This window comes from Megalobrama amblycephala, linkage group LG8 (genome assembly GCF_018812025.1).
Source record: "Megalobrama amblycephala isolate DHTTF-2021 linkage group LG8, ASM1881202v1, whole genome shotgun sequence".
Classification (NCBI taxonomy): Eukaryota; Metazoa; Chordata; class Actinopteri; order Cypriniformes; family Xenocyprididae; genus Megalobrama; species Megalobrama amblycephala.
This window is the reverse complement of record NC_063051.1, coordinates 36,294,912-36,309,740: the sequence shown is the minus strand read 5'-3', so window position 1 is coordinate 36,309,740 and position 14,829 is coordinate 36,294,912. Positions and strand designations below refer to the sequence as shown.

At 37.5% G+C, this 14,829-nt stretch overlaps 1 protein-coding gene across 2 annotated transcripts; it reads left to right on the top strand.

Annotated features, from left to right (window-relative positions):
- Positions 1–285: 285 nt before the first annotated feature.
- Positions 286–13,037, top strand: srsf11 (serine and arginine rich splicing factor 11). Of its 2 annotated transcripts, XM_048200921.1 has the most exons (13): positions 286–595; positions 3,031–3,164; positions 4,861–4,970; positions 5,048–5,137; positions 5,233–5,282; positions 7,592–7,725; positions 7,821–7,902; positions 7,982–8,095; positions 8,216–8,305; positions 9,430–9,522; positions 9,603–9,774; positions 10,263–10,352; positions 12,176–13,037. In XM_048200921.1, exons 1-13 carry the CDS (start codon positions 474–476, stop codon positions 12,368–12,370), a joined length of 1,476 nt encoding a protein of 491 aa, XP_048056878.1. In that variant the 5' UTR covers positions 286–473; the 3' UTR covers positions 12,371–13,037. The 2 variants fall into 2 exon arrangements, with proteins under 2 accessions (XP_048056878.1, XP_048056879.1); XM_048200922.1 differs by lacking the exon at positions 10,263–10,352.
- The last annotated feature ends 1,792 nt before the right edge of the window (positions 13,038–14,829 follow it).

Sequence of the window (14,829 nt, the reverse complement as noted above, 5' to 3'; positions counted from 1 at the left end):
AATCATACAAAGAAACAGATTTATTATTTTAAGTTTACAATTTTTTGTGAGGGAAAATATAACAAAGTAACCTACTAATCTTGTGATTACAGGCCAATTATGTAAATTAAATATAATATTATTTATTTATAAATAAAATAATTTGGTTTTATTAATTTATTTGTATATTTTTTTTTTATTTTTTTTTACATTTTTCTCTGAACTTCTCCAGTTTGAAAAAACCAAATGAAAAAACTTGAGCGTACAACTCTTATTTTGAAATCTGCCATCTATGCCGCCATATTCTTATGAGGGCGCGCTTCACACCGCAGCACGAGCGCCATTACAGATCCCGCAGTCATGCGCGTGTGAGATAGCAGGCCGCGAGACGACTGATAGAATCCATTGAGACAAAATCGAGTAAAATCGCGTTTCTACCGCACGGATTTAAATGTCTTTCGATTGACGTTCGCCATCATCAGATCGGAGCCATAATGACGTCCAGCACCAATGTTATCCAGGTGACGAACGTGTCGCCGAGCAGCACCGCGGAGCAGATGAGAACCCTGTTCGGCTTCATCGGAACAATCGACGAGCTTAAACTCTTTCCACCAGAGTGAGTATAAAAATGTTCCAAAACACTCCCATATAAGCTCGTTCAATGTAGAAAACACACATACGGCTGTATAACAATACCATAATGTTGCCTTCATCCCGATTATATGCTAATATATGTAAATAATATCGTTCATTTATCTCCAGCTTATCCACATGTGAGCGTCAGACCTCCTTATAACGAATTTAAATTATTAAAACAGCAAAAGCAGATGCATATTTAGTTTACAGTAGTTGCTCTTTATTGCATAAACGAGGCGTGACGTCACGCACGTAAACTTGCGTCTGTGCGTCATTATGGAAGCCCATTTCCGCCACATAATCATGTTTTGGTAAATCTTGATTACATAAAGTTGTAATTACGATATAGAAAGTCTAGATTGTGACGCTCTAAATAGTCATTATGATATTAAGAAGTCGAAGTGATGACACAAAGCATTTCATGATGATGAATTTATGATATATTTTTATTTGGTGCTAATGGGCTTCCGTACAGATGTGCTAAATGACATGCGCTGCGTTCAAAATCGCATACTGTCTGAGTAGGTTTTGTTTTTATTTAGCGACTGTTAAACATTTATGTTCTATATAGAATGAATATGAATGATATTTGGACTACAACGTCCGCCATGTTGTTATTGTCATGTGACCTACCGCATCAGTTGCGTCGCTTCACTGGCATTCATGAATTCTCTCCCGTGGCCTCATGGGATAGTATAGTGTCCATTGAATGCACACTTTAGAATCTTGTCGAAAGTAGTAGGTCATCCGAGTGCTTTTCGCCTACTGTTTTTCATATATTATTTATTCAGACGTGCTACTTTTTTGGCGTACTGTTTTTCGCATACTATTTATTCGGACATACTATTTTGCCGTTCTGTTTTTCGCATACTACTTAGACATAATACTCTTTTGGCCAAATTGTTTTTCCGCATACTATTTTTTTTTTTTTCAGACATACTATTTTGCCGTATTGTTTTCCACATACTATTTATTCGGACATACTATCCTTTCAGCGTTTGTTTTTCAAATACTTTTTATTCTGGCATATTACTCATTTGCCAAATTGTTTTTTTCGCATACTATTTTTATTTATTTATTTATTTTTTAAATGTATTTATTTATTTTTGGACATACTATTTTGCCGTATTGTTTTTCGCATACTATTATTCGGATATACTACCCTTTCAGCTTATGTTTTTCGCATACAATTATTCAGATATACTTCTCTTCCGGCGTACTGTTTTTTGCATATTATTTATTTGAACATACTATTCTTTTGGTGTACTGTTTTTCGCATACTATTCTGACATACCCTTTCAGCATATGTTTTAGCATACAATTTTTTCGCACATACTATTTTGCCGTATTTTTCGGATACTATTATTCGGATTTACTATTTCAACGTACTGTTTCGGACATACTATTTTGCCATATTGTTTTCTGCATACTATTATTTGGATATACTATTTCGGCATACTGTTTTTTGCATACTATTTATTCGGATATATTATTTCAATGTACTGTTTTGGACATACTATTTTGCCATATTGTTATTCGCATATTATTATTTGGATACACTACTCTTGGCGTACTGTTTTTCGCATACTATTTTTTTTTTCCGGACATTTTTTGTCGTAATTGTTTTTTTTACGTACTATTTATTCGGAATTCTTTCCCGTACTGTTTTTCGCATACTGTTTATTCAGATATACTATTTCAATGTACTGTTTTTCGCATACTATTTATTCGAACATACTATTCTTTTGGCGTACTATTTTTCGCATACTATTTTTTTTTTTTCCCCCCGGGCGTAGTAGTTTGCTTTTTTTTTTTTTTAAACATACTATTAATTTGGACATACTATTCTTTCGCCATACTGTTTTTCGCATACTATTTATTCGGATATGCTATTTCAACGTACTATTTTTCGCACACTTTTTATTCGGACATACTATTCTTTCGGCGTACTACGTAGTAGAGAAGTATTCGATTTCGGACGCAGCGCTGGTTTTGCCCGCAGCTTGTTTGTAGGCATAGAACTACATTTCCAGGCCTGACTAGCCAGCACACGCGACTCAGTAAATGCAGTCAATGTTGATTTCACTGCTCAGGCAGGCAGTATGTAGGGTTCTCCCTCCAGTAGCTAACTTCTGTTCTGTGCTTTTGTTGTTTTTCACCCAACGAAAAACATCTGGCGTCATCATATCTGCAGCGAAGGTAGGACGCTGGTGGATCTGCTCTGAAGCTGGCAGATCTAAAACTGAGCCGGATCTTGGATCTTTATGACATGCCGTAGATGAGCCGCATCTGTTGATTTGCTCGAATCAAGCCAAACATGATGAATATTTGACTGCAGTGTTTGAAACTGCAGGAGGTGTGTGTGATCAGTGCGTGTACTGTACATCTTGCAAAAGCATCTATATTTTCTTTCAGTGATTCTCCCTTGCCTGTGACTTCACGTGTATGTTTTGTAAAGTTCCACGAGCCGGAATCAGTCGGAGTTTCCCAGCACCTGACCAACACGGTCTTCGTGGACAGAGCGCTGATCGTCGTCCCCTTCGCAGAAGGTTTGTGCCGTTCATATTTCTATTCAGACACGTGATCGATCCCTTCACAGTGTAGATGACGGCGGCATTAGCGCAGTGAATCCCCAGCGGCCGTCGCTCAACCCTGATTGTAGACTTACAGTTACATCAGTATGATTGTATATTTCAGAAATATCAATGAGATGCTTGGGAATGAATCCGTGAATGGCAGGAGCTCATGTTTAACTCATTGCCTTTGCAGTTTAGTTTCATTATTTATTTTTTTTTTGTTAAACTTTTCTCTTTGTCATTTGTGTGTGTGATTTTTATAGTGAACAAGGCAATTGCAGAGCCGGCAGATGTCTGAGTGTGACCCTCTGCTGCCCTGTAGAAAAATAAAAGCGGCCGGCCCACGTGTTTCCCTGCTGTAAACTATAATCCTCTCTCTTGTGTCTCCAACTGAATTCACTCGAGTTCACAGACAAAGATCGATCCGTCTATTCATGCAAAGCACAAATGTTTAGGCTCAAATCCTTGTTGGTTTCCACATTTCTGATTGAACTGCATGCTAATCAGACACGAGATAATCTACGGTAAGACGAGATGTAGCGCATTTCTGCATGAGTGTTTTGCACACATATATGCACTAACTATCAGATATAATGATAGCTAAACTCAGGGCGTATGTGATATTTGTCCAACCTCCCTTTTTGAGTAAGAAACAGTCTGAGAATGTTCTTTTGTTCCTCTCCACATGACTGAAAAAGGCCTGAGACGCTTTTTAACGGTCGTTTCTGTTTTTTGTTGTTGTGTTTTCCAGTTCTTTTCCCTGGTTCTGCAAGTCCTGTAAACCAGGCCCAGCAGAAAATGCCACCCAACAGTTTTGTCTTCTGCAGCTTGTCCTGTTTCTCTCTCTCTCTCTCATATTATCTCTCTCTCTCTCTCTCTCTCTCTCTGGTGTGTGTGTGTCAGTGATGATTGTGTTGTTTGGAGTGAAATATTAATTTCAGAGGCGCTCACCCAATGGACTCCATGCACTCACCAGACATTCATTTGTCATTTAATTCTAGTTATTCTTTCCTTCAGCATTTGACACACAGTCTCTAGTTGAGTTTAAACTGGGCTTTTGCTGGAAGGTGTCCTTTCTTCTCTCTTTTTATCAAGTTTGTGTCTCAATCCAGCACACACACACTCAGTTTAGATGTGCTTCCAAAGGTAAAGGCAGTTTTAGCTCTCAAACACCAGCAAAAGCCCCCTAAACAAGTGTTATTTGCATTAGTTATGGTAAGTCACACCATCAGTGGATTAATAAACTGTCATTTGATGCTGACACCCAAATCATAAACTCTGTTTTGTCTATCTTGATGTCTCTGTGTGCTTTATAGCGAAGCAGCCGACCTGAATCGCTTGTTCATTATACAACTTATGAAACTTGAGAGCACATCCCAGTGGAGATCCGGCTGTGCTTGCTTACATTTGGTTCATGACTTAAAAAATCAAGTTCAGGTGATAACATCTTGGCAGTGTGTCTAGTGTCATTTCCTTTTCTTGTAGTATTGTGCACTTCATGCTTTTGTTAAGGGACCTCATGTGTTAGCTTCCTCTGACAAAGCGAGTACTGATGTAAGTGCAAATATAGACTTGCAAAAAAAAAAAAAAGAAAGTTTCACTTTGGGGTCTGTTTGTGTGTGGTGCGAGAACCATGGCGTGGTTTAACTGTGGCGTTTCTGTCCTGCAGGAGTGATTCCTGACGAGTCCAAGGCTCTATCGCTGCTCGCTCCAGCCAATGCCGTCGCAGGATTGCTGCCAGGAGGCGGGCTCCTCCCGACGCCCAACCCCGTCCCATCTGTGAGTGTCAATCACTGTAATAAGAGACGCTCGCCTTCTTTGGACTATAATGATGTTGATGTTTTGTCTGTTGTCAGATTGGTGGTGTTCCTCTTGGAGGTCTAGGAGGGCCTAACTTGGACCCCATGGCAGCTCTGGCAATGGCAGCGCCCAATATAAACCCTCAGGTTTGACTTTTTCAACAATAGCCCTGTTCCAGACCTTGAGCAGAAGGTTTTGTACACCAGATCTACTGTTTCACTAATCGTGTTTTTCTTCTTAGACTTTGTCAGCTGAGCAGCTCATGAAGCTCATGGCATCCATAGACCCCAAGTAAGTCCATCAATATCATCGTCTGCTCATTTAGGGCTGTGAAAATTGTGCAATTTAACAATTGCATTTTTACACCAGGATCAGACTGCACAATATTTTTGTCAGAATATGTGTTTTTTTTTTTTTTTACTTTGCTTCCTGACCAGTCATCACTTGCCGTCTTTAACAATGTGCATGATGTCATTGAGAACAAGCATCTGATTTCTGAAAACAAGAGCATAAAAAACAATGGCTAGTGAAGCGGTTAAGGAGAATATAATGAATTATTTGCCAGCTTGATGCTAATTCCAGTACTTACCGTGTTGCTGATGCTCCTCCGCTATCGTTCGCCATCTTTGTGGTGTTCATCGCTTGAGGAAATATCGTAAAGGCAGGAGTATTGTTGCCTTTCCTCCTATTGCATAATTCATCCAATACCTTTCGTTTCGCCATGTTTGAAAGCTGTGTACAGAAGAGCTTACGCCACGTTTGTCAATGCCACAAATGTGCCGGAACCCGTTATGGAGGAATGAAAAAAATTAAACGCGCTAGTCTTTCTGTCAGGATGTCGTGAGGCATCACAGACGCAGCTCTGGTTGTCGTCCACTATGACTCTATACGAGAGAAAACGATTGATTCTTGCGTCCCGAGACCAGTTGTCACTCGACGCCGATTGCCAAAATTGGGCTGATTATCGTAAACTGGGTATTAGGGCCCTATGAAATGCTTTATTTATTTATTTTTTTACCACTTTTTTTTTTTCATTGGTTTTTCTGGATTAAATTTGAATGGTTTAGTTAACATTTAGGAATCAAAACCATGTCTAATTAATTAAAATCATGATTTTTTTTTTTTTTTTTTTTTTTTAAGTTTACAATAATAGGGCCATATGAAATGTATTTTGTCAAATTCAGTGTTGTCGTTTACATTTTTTGGGGGGATTATGATTTAATACAAAATTATCAAAAGAAGTTGTAATTACATACATAAAACAATTAACAATTTAATTCATCTTTTAAAATGAAATCAAATGTAACCATTCCTTTTATTTTTTGGCAAACAAAATGCTGTGCAACAAAGGTTAACTGTTAAAATTAAAATTAAAACAAAGTTTTAATATTGCTACTACTTATTGGGAAGTAATTTCTACTGTACTTCAAGTTAAATCAAACTTTTATTTTGTACTAACTTATTTTTTGTAGTGAAGAGCTGTGAGTTTGTGTATGATAGTTTTCTCAGATTAAATGGTGAAATGCTGATGAAGTGACTCTCAGAGCAGCTCTGGAGATAAAGTTCATGTGTTCATTAGGGCTGGGACAATACATTACGGAAGAGGATTAGGGCCAAGCAATAATAAAAAAATAAAACCATCTCGAGATTAAAGTTGTTAAATTTCGAGAAAAAAGTCGAGATAAAATGTTGAGAATAAAGTCATTAAATTACGAGAAAAAAGTTGTTAAATTACGAGAACAAATTCATTAAATTATGAGAAAAATGTTGTTAAATTTCGAGAAAAAGGTCGAGATAAAATGTTGAGAATAAACTCGTTAAATTACGACTTTATTCTCAACATTTTATCTCGACTTTTTCTCGAAATGTAACAAGTTTTTTCTCATAATTTAACTAATTTGTTCTCGTAATTTAACTTTTTTTCTCGTAATTTAACGACATTTTTCTCAATTTAACAACTTTAATCTCGAGATGGTTTCAATTTTTTATTATTGCTTGGCCCTAATCCTCCTCCGTAATACATTATCAATTCGCAATACAATGAATCTGCATCAATTCCGATATCTTCTGAATGTATCGCAATTCTCTCTCAAATCCATTCTGAGCTTAGTTTTTAACAGCAGATGGCACTGCATGCTTTAGAAACACCTGTACTCTGCTTGCTTCCAGTTACTTTACACGCACCACTTCAACCTAAAATAATCCTTCATAAGGTTCAAACAGGTTGAAGCGAATTACAAGGGGGTTTGCAGTGGGCTGTTTACATTAATTTTGCATCATAAAAGCATCCTGAGCCGAGGTGCAAGTATATTTAACCAGGCCTAGTATATTTAATCTAGCCTAGAGCGCCATCTGCTGTTAAAAACTGTGAAAATATCAGGATAAATCCAGAATCATTGCATCGCGAATTGAGAATCAGTGCATTGTTAAAGCCCTAGTCTTCATATAGTGAGATTTTGAGAGTTTGTGTAGTAGAGCAAACTGAGACACACAACATGCAGGCTTTAATATTCACAGACACTAGTCCATATGCAGAGATCATAAGGCTCTACTTGTCTGAGGTTCAGTGTGTTCTCATCAGTAATTTGCTGTGATTGCAGGCTGAACCCTCTCGCCGCTGGGCTGAATCTGACCCCTGGACTGAAGGCGGACGCCTCTAATAAAGAGATTGAAGAAGCCATGAAGAGAGTGAGAGAGGCACAATCACTGATCTCCGCCGCAATCGAGCCTGGAAGTGAGTGATTTCAGCCGGACAGACACTCTAGATCAAATCAGTGTTATTTTAGTTTTGAATGAGAGGGCACTGTGATAAAGTGTTTGCTTTTTCAGGTAAAAAGGATGATAAACGGAAGCGTTCGAGATCCAGGTCAAGATCCAGACGCAGGAGGTCCAGGTCCCGCTCCAGACACAGGTTTGTGGAGATGCTTTAATCATCAAAATTTGAGCTGAAATTCATATCCTGGGCTGATTTGGATATGTTGTGACCGCAGGCGCTCTAAGAGTCATTCCAGACGGAGGTCTCGCTCCAGGAGCAGGAGGAGGTCAAAGAGCCCCAGGAGGAGGAGGTCTCATTCCAGGGATCGCAGCAGACGCTCCAGGTCCAGGTGAGTTTTGTGTTATCAGATGAAACCATGTCAGTTGTGCTCCTGGTTTGTCAGGGTTAGTTGTGCAATAGCAGTGGTCTATTTCCTGTAAAAGATGTTTGTGTTTTGTTTCGAATGTAGAGATCGGAGGAAGGATGAAAAGAACAGAAAACGTTCAAAAACTCCACCGAAAAGCTACAGCAGCGCCAGGCGGTCCCGCAGTACCAGCCGGTGAGTGTGAAATCTTGTTTTTGTTTTTCAAATTCTGTTTTAATGGTTATATTAAATTTTAGTAATCAAAAAGCATGTCTAATTAAAGTAATGAAACTTGTATAATTATTATACAGTTTAACAAAAATTGCATTTTTTTTTTTTGGTCAAATGAAATGTTTTTTCAAGTTCTGTTTTAATGGTTTAAATTAATAATCAGACAAGCATGTCTAATTAAATACATAAATCTTTAACTGTCTATTTCTACACTAATAACACCTTATGAAATGTTTTTTCAGAAAAAGTTGTCTATTATAATTAAGATATAATATGGTGGTAATCAAATGAAGGAATAAAACTAACAATTTAACAAATCTTTTAAAGTGTAATCAAATGGAAATTTAACAATTTTTATTTTTTGCAGTAACATTTTAATAATTTTATAAAGTAAATTCTACTGTACAATAGTAATATTTCTCTCAATTTTCTTTTATTTTGACGGGTTTAGTGATGACCTTTTGAGTTTCTTGCACTTTAATATTCAGACACTAGTCTGTGTTGCGATTTAATTGTACAGCCCTAGTTTTGATTTTATTTATCCAAAATTGCCATTATGACTAGAAATGGTGCTTCAGTTCCTTTTTTCACAAGTACATCTTGTAAAGTAAAATGATGAAATGTGAAACTCAGGGTATGTTTACATGACAATGGTATACTAAAAACAGAAAAGTTTTTCCTTTGCGTTTTTCACATACAGGCGACACCGTTATCAAAACAATCTCTGTTCACACAGATCCACGAAAATGATTAAAAATGTTGCATTCTGCTGCCAGGCCAGTAGTAGGCGCTGTCATTTTGTAAAGAAACACTACATGCCTATAAATTGAACATGTAATACGCATGACGTCACCGTTTTCACAAATTCGTGTTTTTGTAGTTTATACTGAGACGATAATAGTATCGTTTTGAACAACTTGCTCTTTAAAACCTATTTTCAAAAGTTTGTGAATGACTAAAATGCAAAAATTTTCCTTTTTTTTTTTTTTTAAGTTTTAAAAATCGGTGTTGATAAAACGCCCCCTAAATAATTATGGTTTATATCAGATCAAAGCTCTTCTTGATCCAGCAAATGTTTCTTTCTCCAGCAAACGGCACAGGAGAAGTCGCAGCATGTCTCGATCCCCAAAGAAGTCTCGATCTCCCAAGAGAAAACTGTCCCGCTCCCCGTCTCCTCGCAGGTAATGCACACGCTCCTACACAATCGCGTCCCCTTCCTCAGGCCTGATTTAACCCAAAAACTGCATGTTGTTTCTTTCAGACACAAGAAAGAGAAAAAGAAGGATAAAGACCGCGAGAGAGACCGTGACAGAGACAGAAAAGACGATCGGGAAAGAAATCGGGAAAAAAGGGAACGTTCCACCAGTAAGAAGAGCAAAGACAAAGACAAGGACCGAGACCGAAAGTCTGACAGCGAGAAAGGAGATGTGAAGGTACGACTGCGTTTACGAACCAGTCAACTAGTCAACTTTACACTGTGTCCTAACCAGACGTGACTCGATGAAATGTATCTTTACTATGTTACTCAACCCTGATTGGATTCTATTTTAGAAATTATTTCTATTTCTGCAACGCCAAAGCTTGAGCAACAACATAGTATGACAGTTATAACCTCATATTTCATGTTAAAAGAATTTTGAATATCATTTTGTGTGATCTTTATAGCCATACTGAAAGTGTCAATAATTCGTTTAAGGTGCTGTTTGTATTTTAATAGAGTGGTGGAACTATGATGCATTTTTGTAGGCCAAAACCCGAAAGCGAAGTTAGCATTTTAGCACTTGCGGTTCCATCGCCCCAAAGTGGTTTTAGGTTAAATGGCTAAAATAAGGTCCGTGGTTAACACAAGCTCAAGATACTTTCACGTTTTATTCTACGACATAAAATACATCAGTATTAACCTACCCGTGATTTCTTTAAGCTGTTACATGTCTTGAAAATGACGGTTGCTAACAAGTGGCTAAATCAGACTACAGAGGCAGTCGGCGACACTAAACATCACGCCGAACAGGTAAGCTCAGTCCGCTTTTACAGCCTAGTTATGCTTATAACTGCGCTCTTTCAAACTATTCTAATTCAAACTTTCAGGGAAAATGTTTTTAGATAAAGATTGAAAGACTTGTCGGAAGCTTAGTGGTGGTGACGTTTAAATTGTGCGACCATGGCTTACCTTTAGCTTTTTGCTTCTGGCGACTGCATTTAGGCTTAAATTCATAAGTTGTGTTCATCTGTGAAAATTTTCTTGATGGGCAAAACATGTAAGAATCATAAACTTTATGATAATCCAAAAGCCTATGGAAAAATCCTATTGGGTTTTTTCAAGGGAATGCGCGTGATGCTAACTGACATCGTAGTTCCACCACTTTGCAAACATGCTAAGTTCACATACTTTTTTTTTTTCTCTCAAAAACAATCAACAGTCAGTTACGCTACTTAAATTTGCGTTTCGTGTCGGAAATGTCTGTGATCCCACCCACTGCCAATTTACCCAATAGTATTTGCCAGTTGGTGGAAAATGGTGCATTGCAGCCATGGAAGGAAGCAAACAAACTGGGTCAGAGTTTGCAGATTCTACTCGACACAAAAAGCCTCGGCATCCATCTTAAAAGGCATATTAAAATGCAGATAAATATTGGAAATGCTTGCAAGACTCATTGCGCTCGCTCCTGTTGTGTGCGGGTGTGCCTCATACATCCTGAAAAGTGAAGCTGCGGGCTCTTTGATCGCCCCCTGGTGGCTGGATGCAGTACAAGTCAAAAACCCTGCACTCTCCATGCAAACGAACAGGACTTGAGTCAAAATAAAAAAATAAATTACACTTCCAATAAAATTTTCCGAAAGATGGTTTTGGTCATGTAAGGTAGTTATCACGCTGATATATGTTCAATTGTTCGTTTTTGTGACAAGTTTGATTTTAGTTAGTAATTTGATGCTGTAGAAACGGGGCGTGTCGTCATGATTGACAGCTTCTCTGAGAACTGTCAGAGCTTCGAGGGGAGATTGAAGATGTATAACTAACTTAATTTTTGATTTCTGTGTTATTTCACACCGACAAATGAGTTGTTCAGCAGTAAATCATACTAACTGACCTACAGGACCTGACGGATCACTGAGCTTTTTTCAGTAACATTAAATGTGGGCTTTATAAGCTAATTAATAAATGTTATTAGCTTTTAAGATAAGATAACACGCCTAACGTTAGCCATGACGGGAAAAAACAGGTGATCGTTATCTGGCAGTTAGCCTACAAATTATTTTTTTTATGGGGGCCTATAAAATAAAAAATTAGCTGGACAAAACTAATGATAGCCTACTGTAATTATAAAGTATTGTCAACAACAATCGATCTCCAGTAACGCTAGTTCAACTTGATTTAAAACGACAGGAACGTTTCTGACATTTTAGAGTTGTTTCTATTGGCATATTACTGAATTTGCTGTTTCAAATATATTAATGCTTTAGAAACAGAATATTATTTTACAGGTAGAATTTTAAATTGTGTATAATTTATATATTTAAAATGCATCAATTATGATGTTGTTTTGACCTAGTTATCACTAGTAATTTATTTGAAAATGAACAATGTACATTAATAAACATTCAAATAAATGTAAATTCCTCGTTGCCAGATGTTAAGCCAAATGAAAAACGAAGGAGGAAAAGAAAAATATAATAAACAATAGATGATAAAACATGTGGAAGTTTGGGCGGGGAAAACGAAACAAAACAAGTCTCCAACATTTTGAATTTGGACTGTATTACCCATTTCAACCACTAGCTGTCAATATTACATACTGCACCTTTAAAACTGCTCCTGAATTCTGTATCCTGCAGGTGACCAGGGACTACGATGAGGAAGAGCAGGGCTACGACAGCGAGCATGAGGAAGAGCGAGAGAGGAACTCTGACGCCGCCTCATCGCCGCAGGCCAAAGAGCCTCAAGCGGACAGTGCAGATGACGCTGGTCGTGGCGAGTCGGATGGAAACAGCGAAGACCAGCGAGACGAAGACATGGACATGAGCGACTGAAACAGCCCTTTCCCACTGATCAGTGTTTGAGATGTATTGTTAAATAGAGTTTAGATGGAGGAAAGCTCGTCCTAGATCAGTCTGAAAACTTTCCTCTCTGAACTCGCTCATTCCTTTTTGTTGTTTTTTTTTATAAAACAAAACTCTGCATCCTCAGAATCTGCTGTATTTACTGGTACATGCTCGTCTTAAAATGTTCTCCGATTTTAGAGCTGTTTCTTTCCTCATGGCTGATGTGGAACGGTGTTATACTGTATATTTAGTGTAGAAAGTCAATTTCTCCCTGAAAATTACAACCATTCGCTATGTCTGTTTGCAGTTTCTATTTAAAGCAAATACCCTCTAATTAAAAGTGCTTGGATAACGTTGTCAAGCAGTGGGGTTTTTTTTCTTTTTCTTCTTTTAATAATGCATTTGGGTTTTTTTTTATAGTTAGCCTGAGTTAGGTGGAAGTTGTTTGTCTTTTTAAAGTTGCAGAACGTTTGTGAAACTTCACGTAAACTGGATTACTTTCTCTAGCAGGTCATTCACCAGTCCAGCTGTATCTGCTGCAATGTGTTTATCTGTAGTGAACACACCGTCATCATAGACTGTAGTTTGCTAAGAACATGATTTATCTGTACGGTTTGCAATGTTACAAAAATTGAAAATAAAACTTCATATAAAATTCTTGGCTCCTATTTGTCAATTGCTAGGCCTGTTAAAGGGTTAGTTCACCTCAAAATGAAAATAATGTCATTAATTACTCGCCCTCATGTCGTTACACACCCGTAAGACCTTCGTTAATCTTCGGAACGCAAATTAAGATATTTTTTTATAAAATCCGATGGCTCCATGAGGTCTGCATAGCCAACAGTGACATTTTCTCTCTCAAGCTCCATTAATGTACTAAAAACACATTTAAATCAGTTCATGTGAGTACAGTGGTTCAATATTAATATTATAAAGCCATGAGAATATTTTTGGTGTGCCAAAAAAAATGATAATGACTTATTTAGTGATGGCCGATTTCAAAACACTGCTTCATGAAGCTTCGGAGCGTTTTGAAATCGGCCATCACTAAATAAGTTATTTTGTTTTTTTGGCACACCAAAAATATTCTCGTCACGTCATAATATTAATATTGAACTAATTTAAATATGTTTTTAGTACATTAATGGATCTTGAGAGAGAAAATGTCATTGCTGGCTATGCAGGCCTCACTGAGCCATCAGATTTCAACAAAAATATCTTAATTTGTGTTCAGAAGATTAACGAAGGTCTTACGGGTGTAGAACGGCATGAGGGTTAATAACAAATGACACTATTTTCATTTTTGGGTGAACCCCAGCAAACAAGGGACGTCCCCCGGACTTTGTGAACGTCCGTTAAGGTCCGCGTTTGGTCCGCTTTTTAACGTCCGCTGGCGGACGTTCGGGGGACGTCCGCGTTTGGTTCGCTTTTTAACGTTCGCTGACGGACGTTCGGGGGACGTCCGCGTTTGGTCCGCTTTTTAACGTTCGCTGGCGGACGTTCGGAGGACGTCCGCGTTTGGTCCGCTTTGTAACGTTCGCTGACGGACGTTCGGAGGACATTCAAGTCCTTGCCAGTTTGCGAAAGTCCTACTGACGTCCCTCATCTGGTATTTCCATAACAACACTTGTAAAAAAAAAACAGCGTTGCCTTTTATCAACAGACCTGACACCTTGAAACTCAGACAAAGGGCAAATGAAACTAAACCTACTGGATTTAAAGGAGGTTGTGTTCCTTAAAAATCCCTTTAAACATGATAATGGATTTACAGAAACCATGATTGTTTTGTTGTGCAGGTTGATATTATGGTTTTACTTCAAGTAAAAATAGTAAATGAATTCGGGTCATTCTACAGAAAAGTCCACTTTTGGTATGACAAAATGTCTTAAAATGTATTTCTTTTTCTAACGTTTAAACTTAGACCACATTATTATATTACACATTGACTTTATGAATACAAATGACAGCTTTATGATTTATTATTATTATTATTATTATTTTGTGCATTTAAAGACAGCATGTACCATTTTTTTGTCACTGGTGTTACCATACTTCTCTGGCATTTTAAACATTTTTATGAAATGATATTTCTCAATTTTTTTCAGCACATGCAGTCAGAGTTACAGAAAAAAAGATAATGAAAAAAATAAGGAGATTATGTTTGTTTTGTTTTTTAATTTCAATCAGGTTAGTTAAAAGTGATTGAATTATGCTAATTTAATTATGCATGTATTTGCTATAACAATGGAAATGTTTGAAAAACAGTTATAAACAAGTAATGCAATCCTTTACATCTTAATTCTTGAGTTTAGCAGAATTCCATGAATGTAAAAGTATTATCATGTCACATATGACACATTTTATTTAATGAGACAGACAAAAAACAGTAACACCAGTGACACAATGAATCACCAGTGACAGATACATAGGACCAAAGATAGCCTACT

Bases quoted from the DNA above. Each gene is read 5' to 3' on its own strand.
- srsf11 (XM_048200921.1), top strand. From the start codon at position 474: ATGACGTCCAGCACCAATGTTATCCAGGTGACGAACGTGTCGCCGAGC. The intron at 5,138-5,232 runs GTTTGACTTTTT...TTTTCTTCTTAG, and splicing joins CGCCCAATATAAACCCTCAG to ACTTTGTCAGCTGAGCAGCT. The intron at 10,353-12,175 runs GTAAGCTCAGTC...TGTATCCTGCAG, and splicing joins CTAAACATCACGCCGAACAG to GTGACCAGGGACTACGATGA.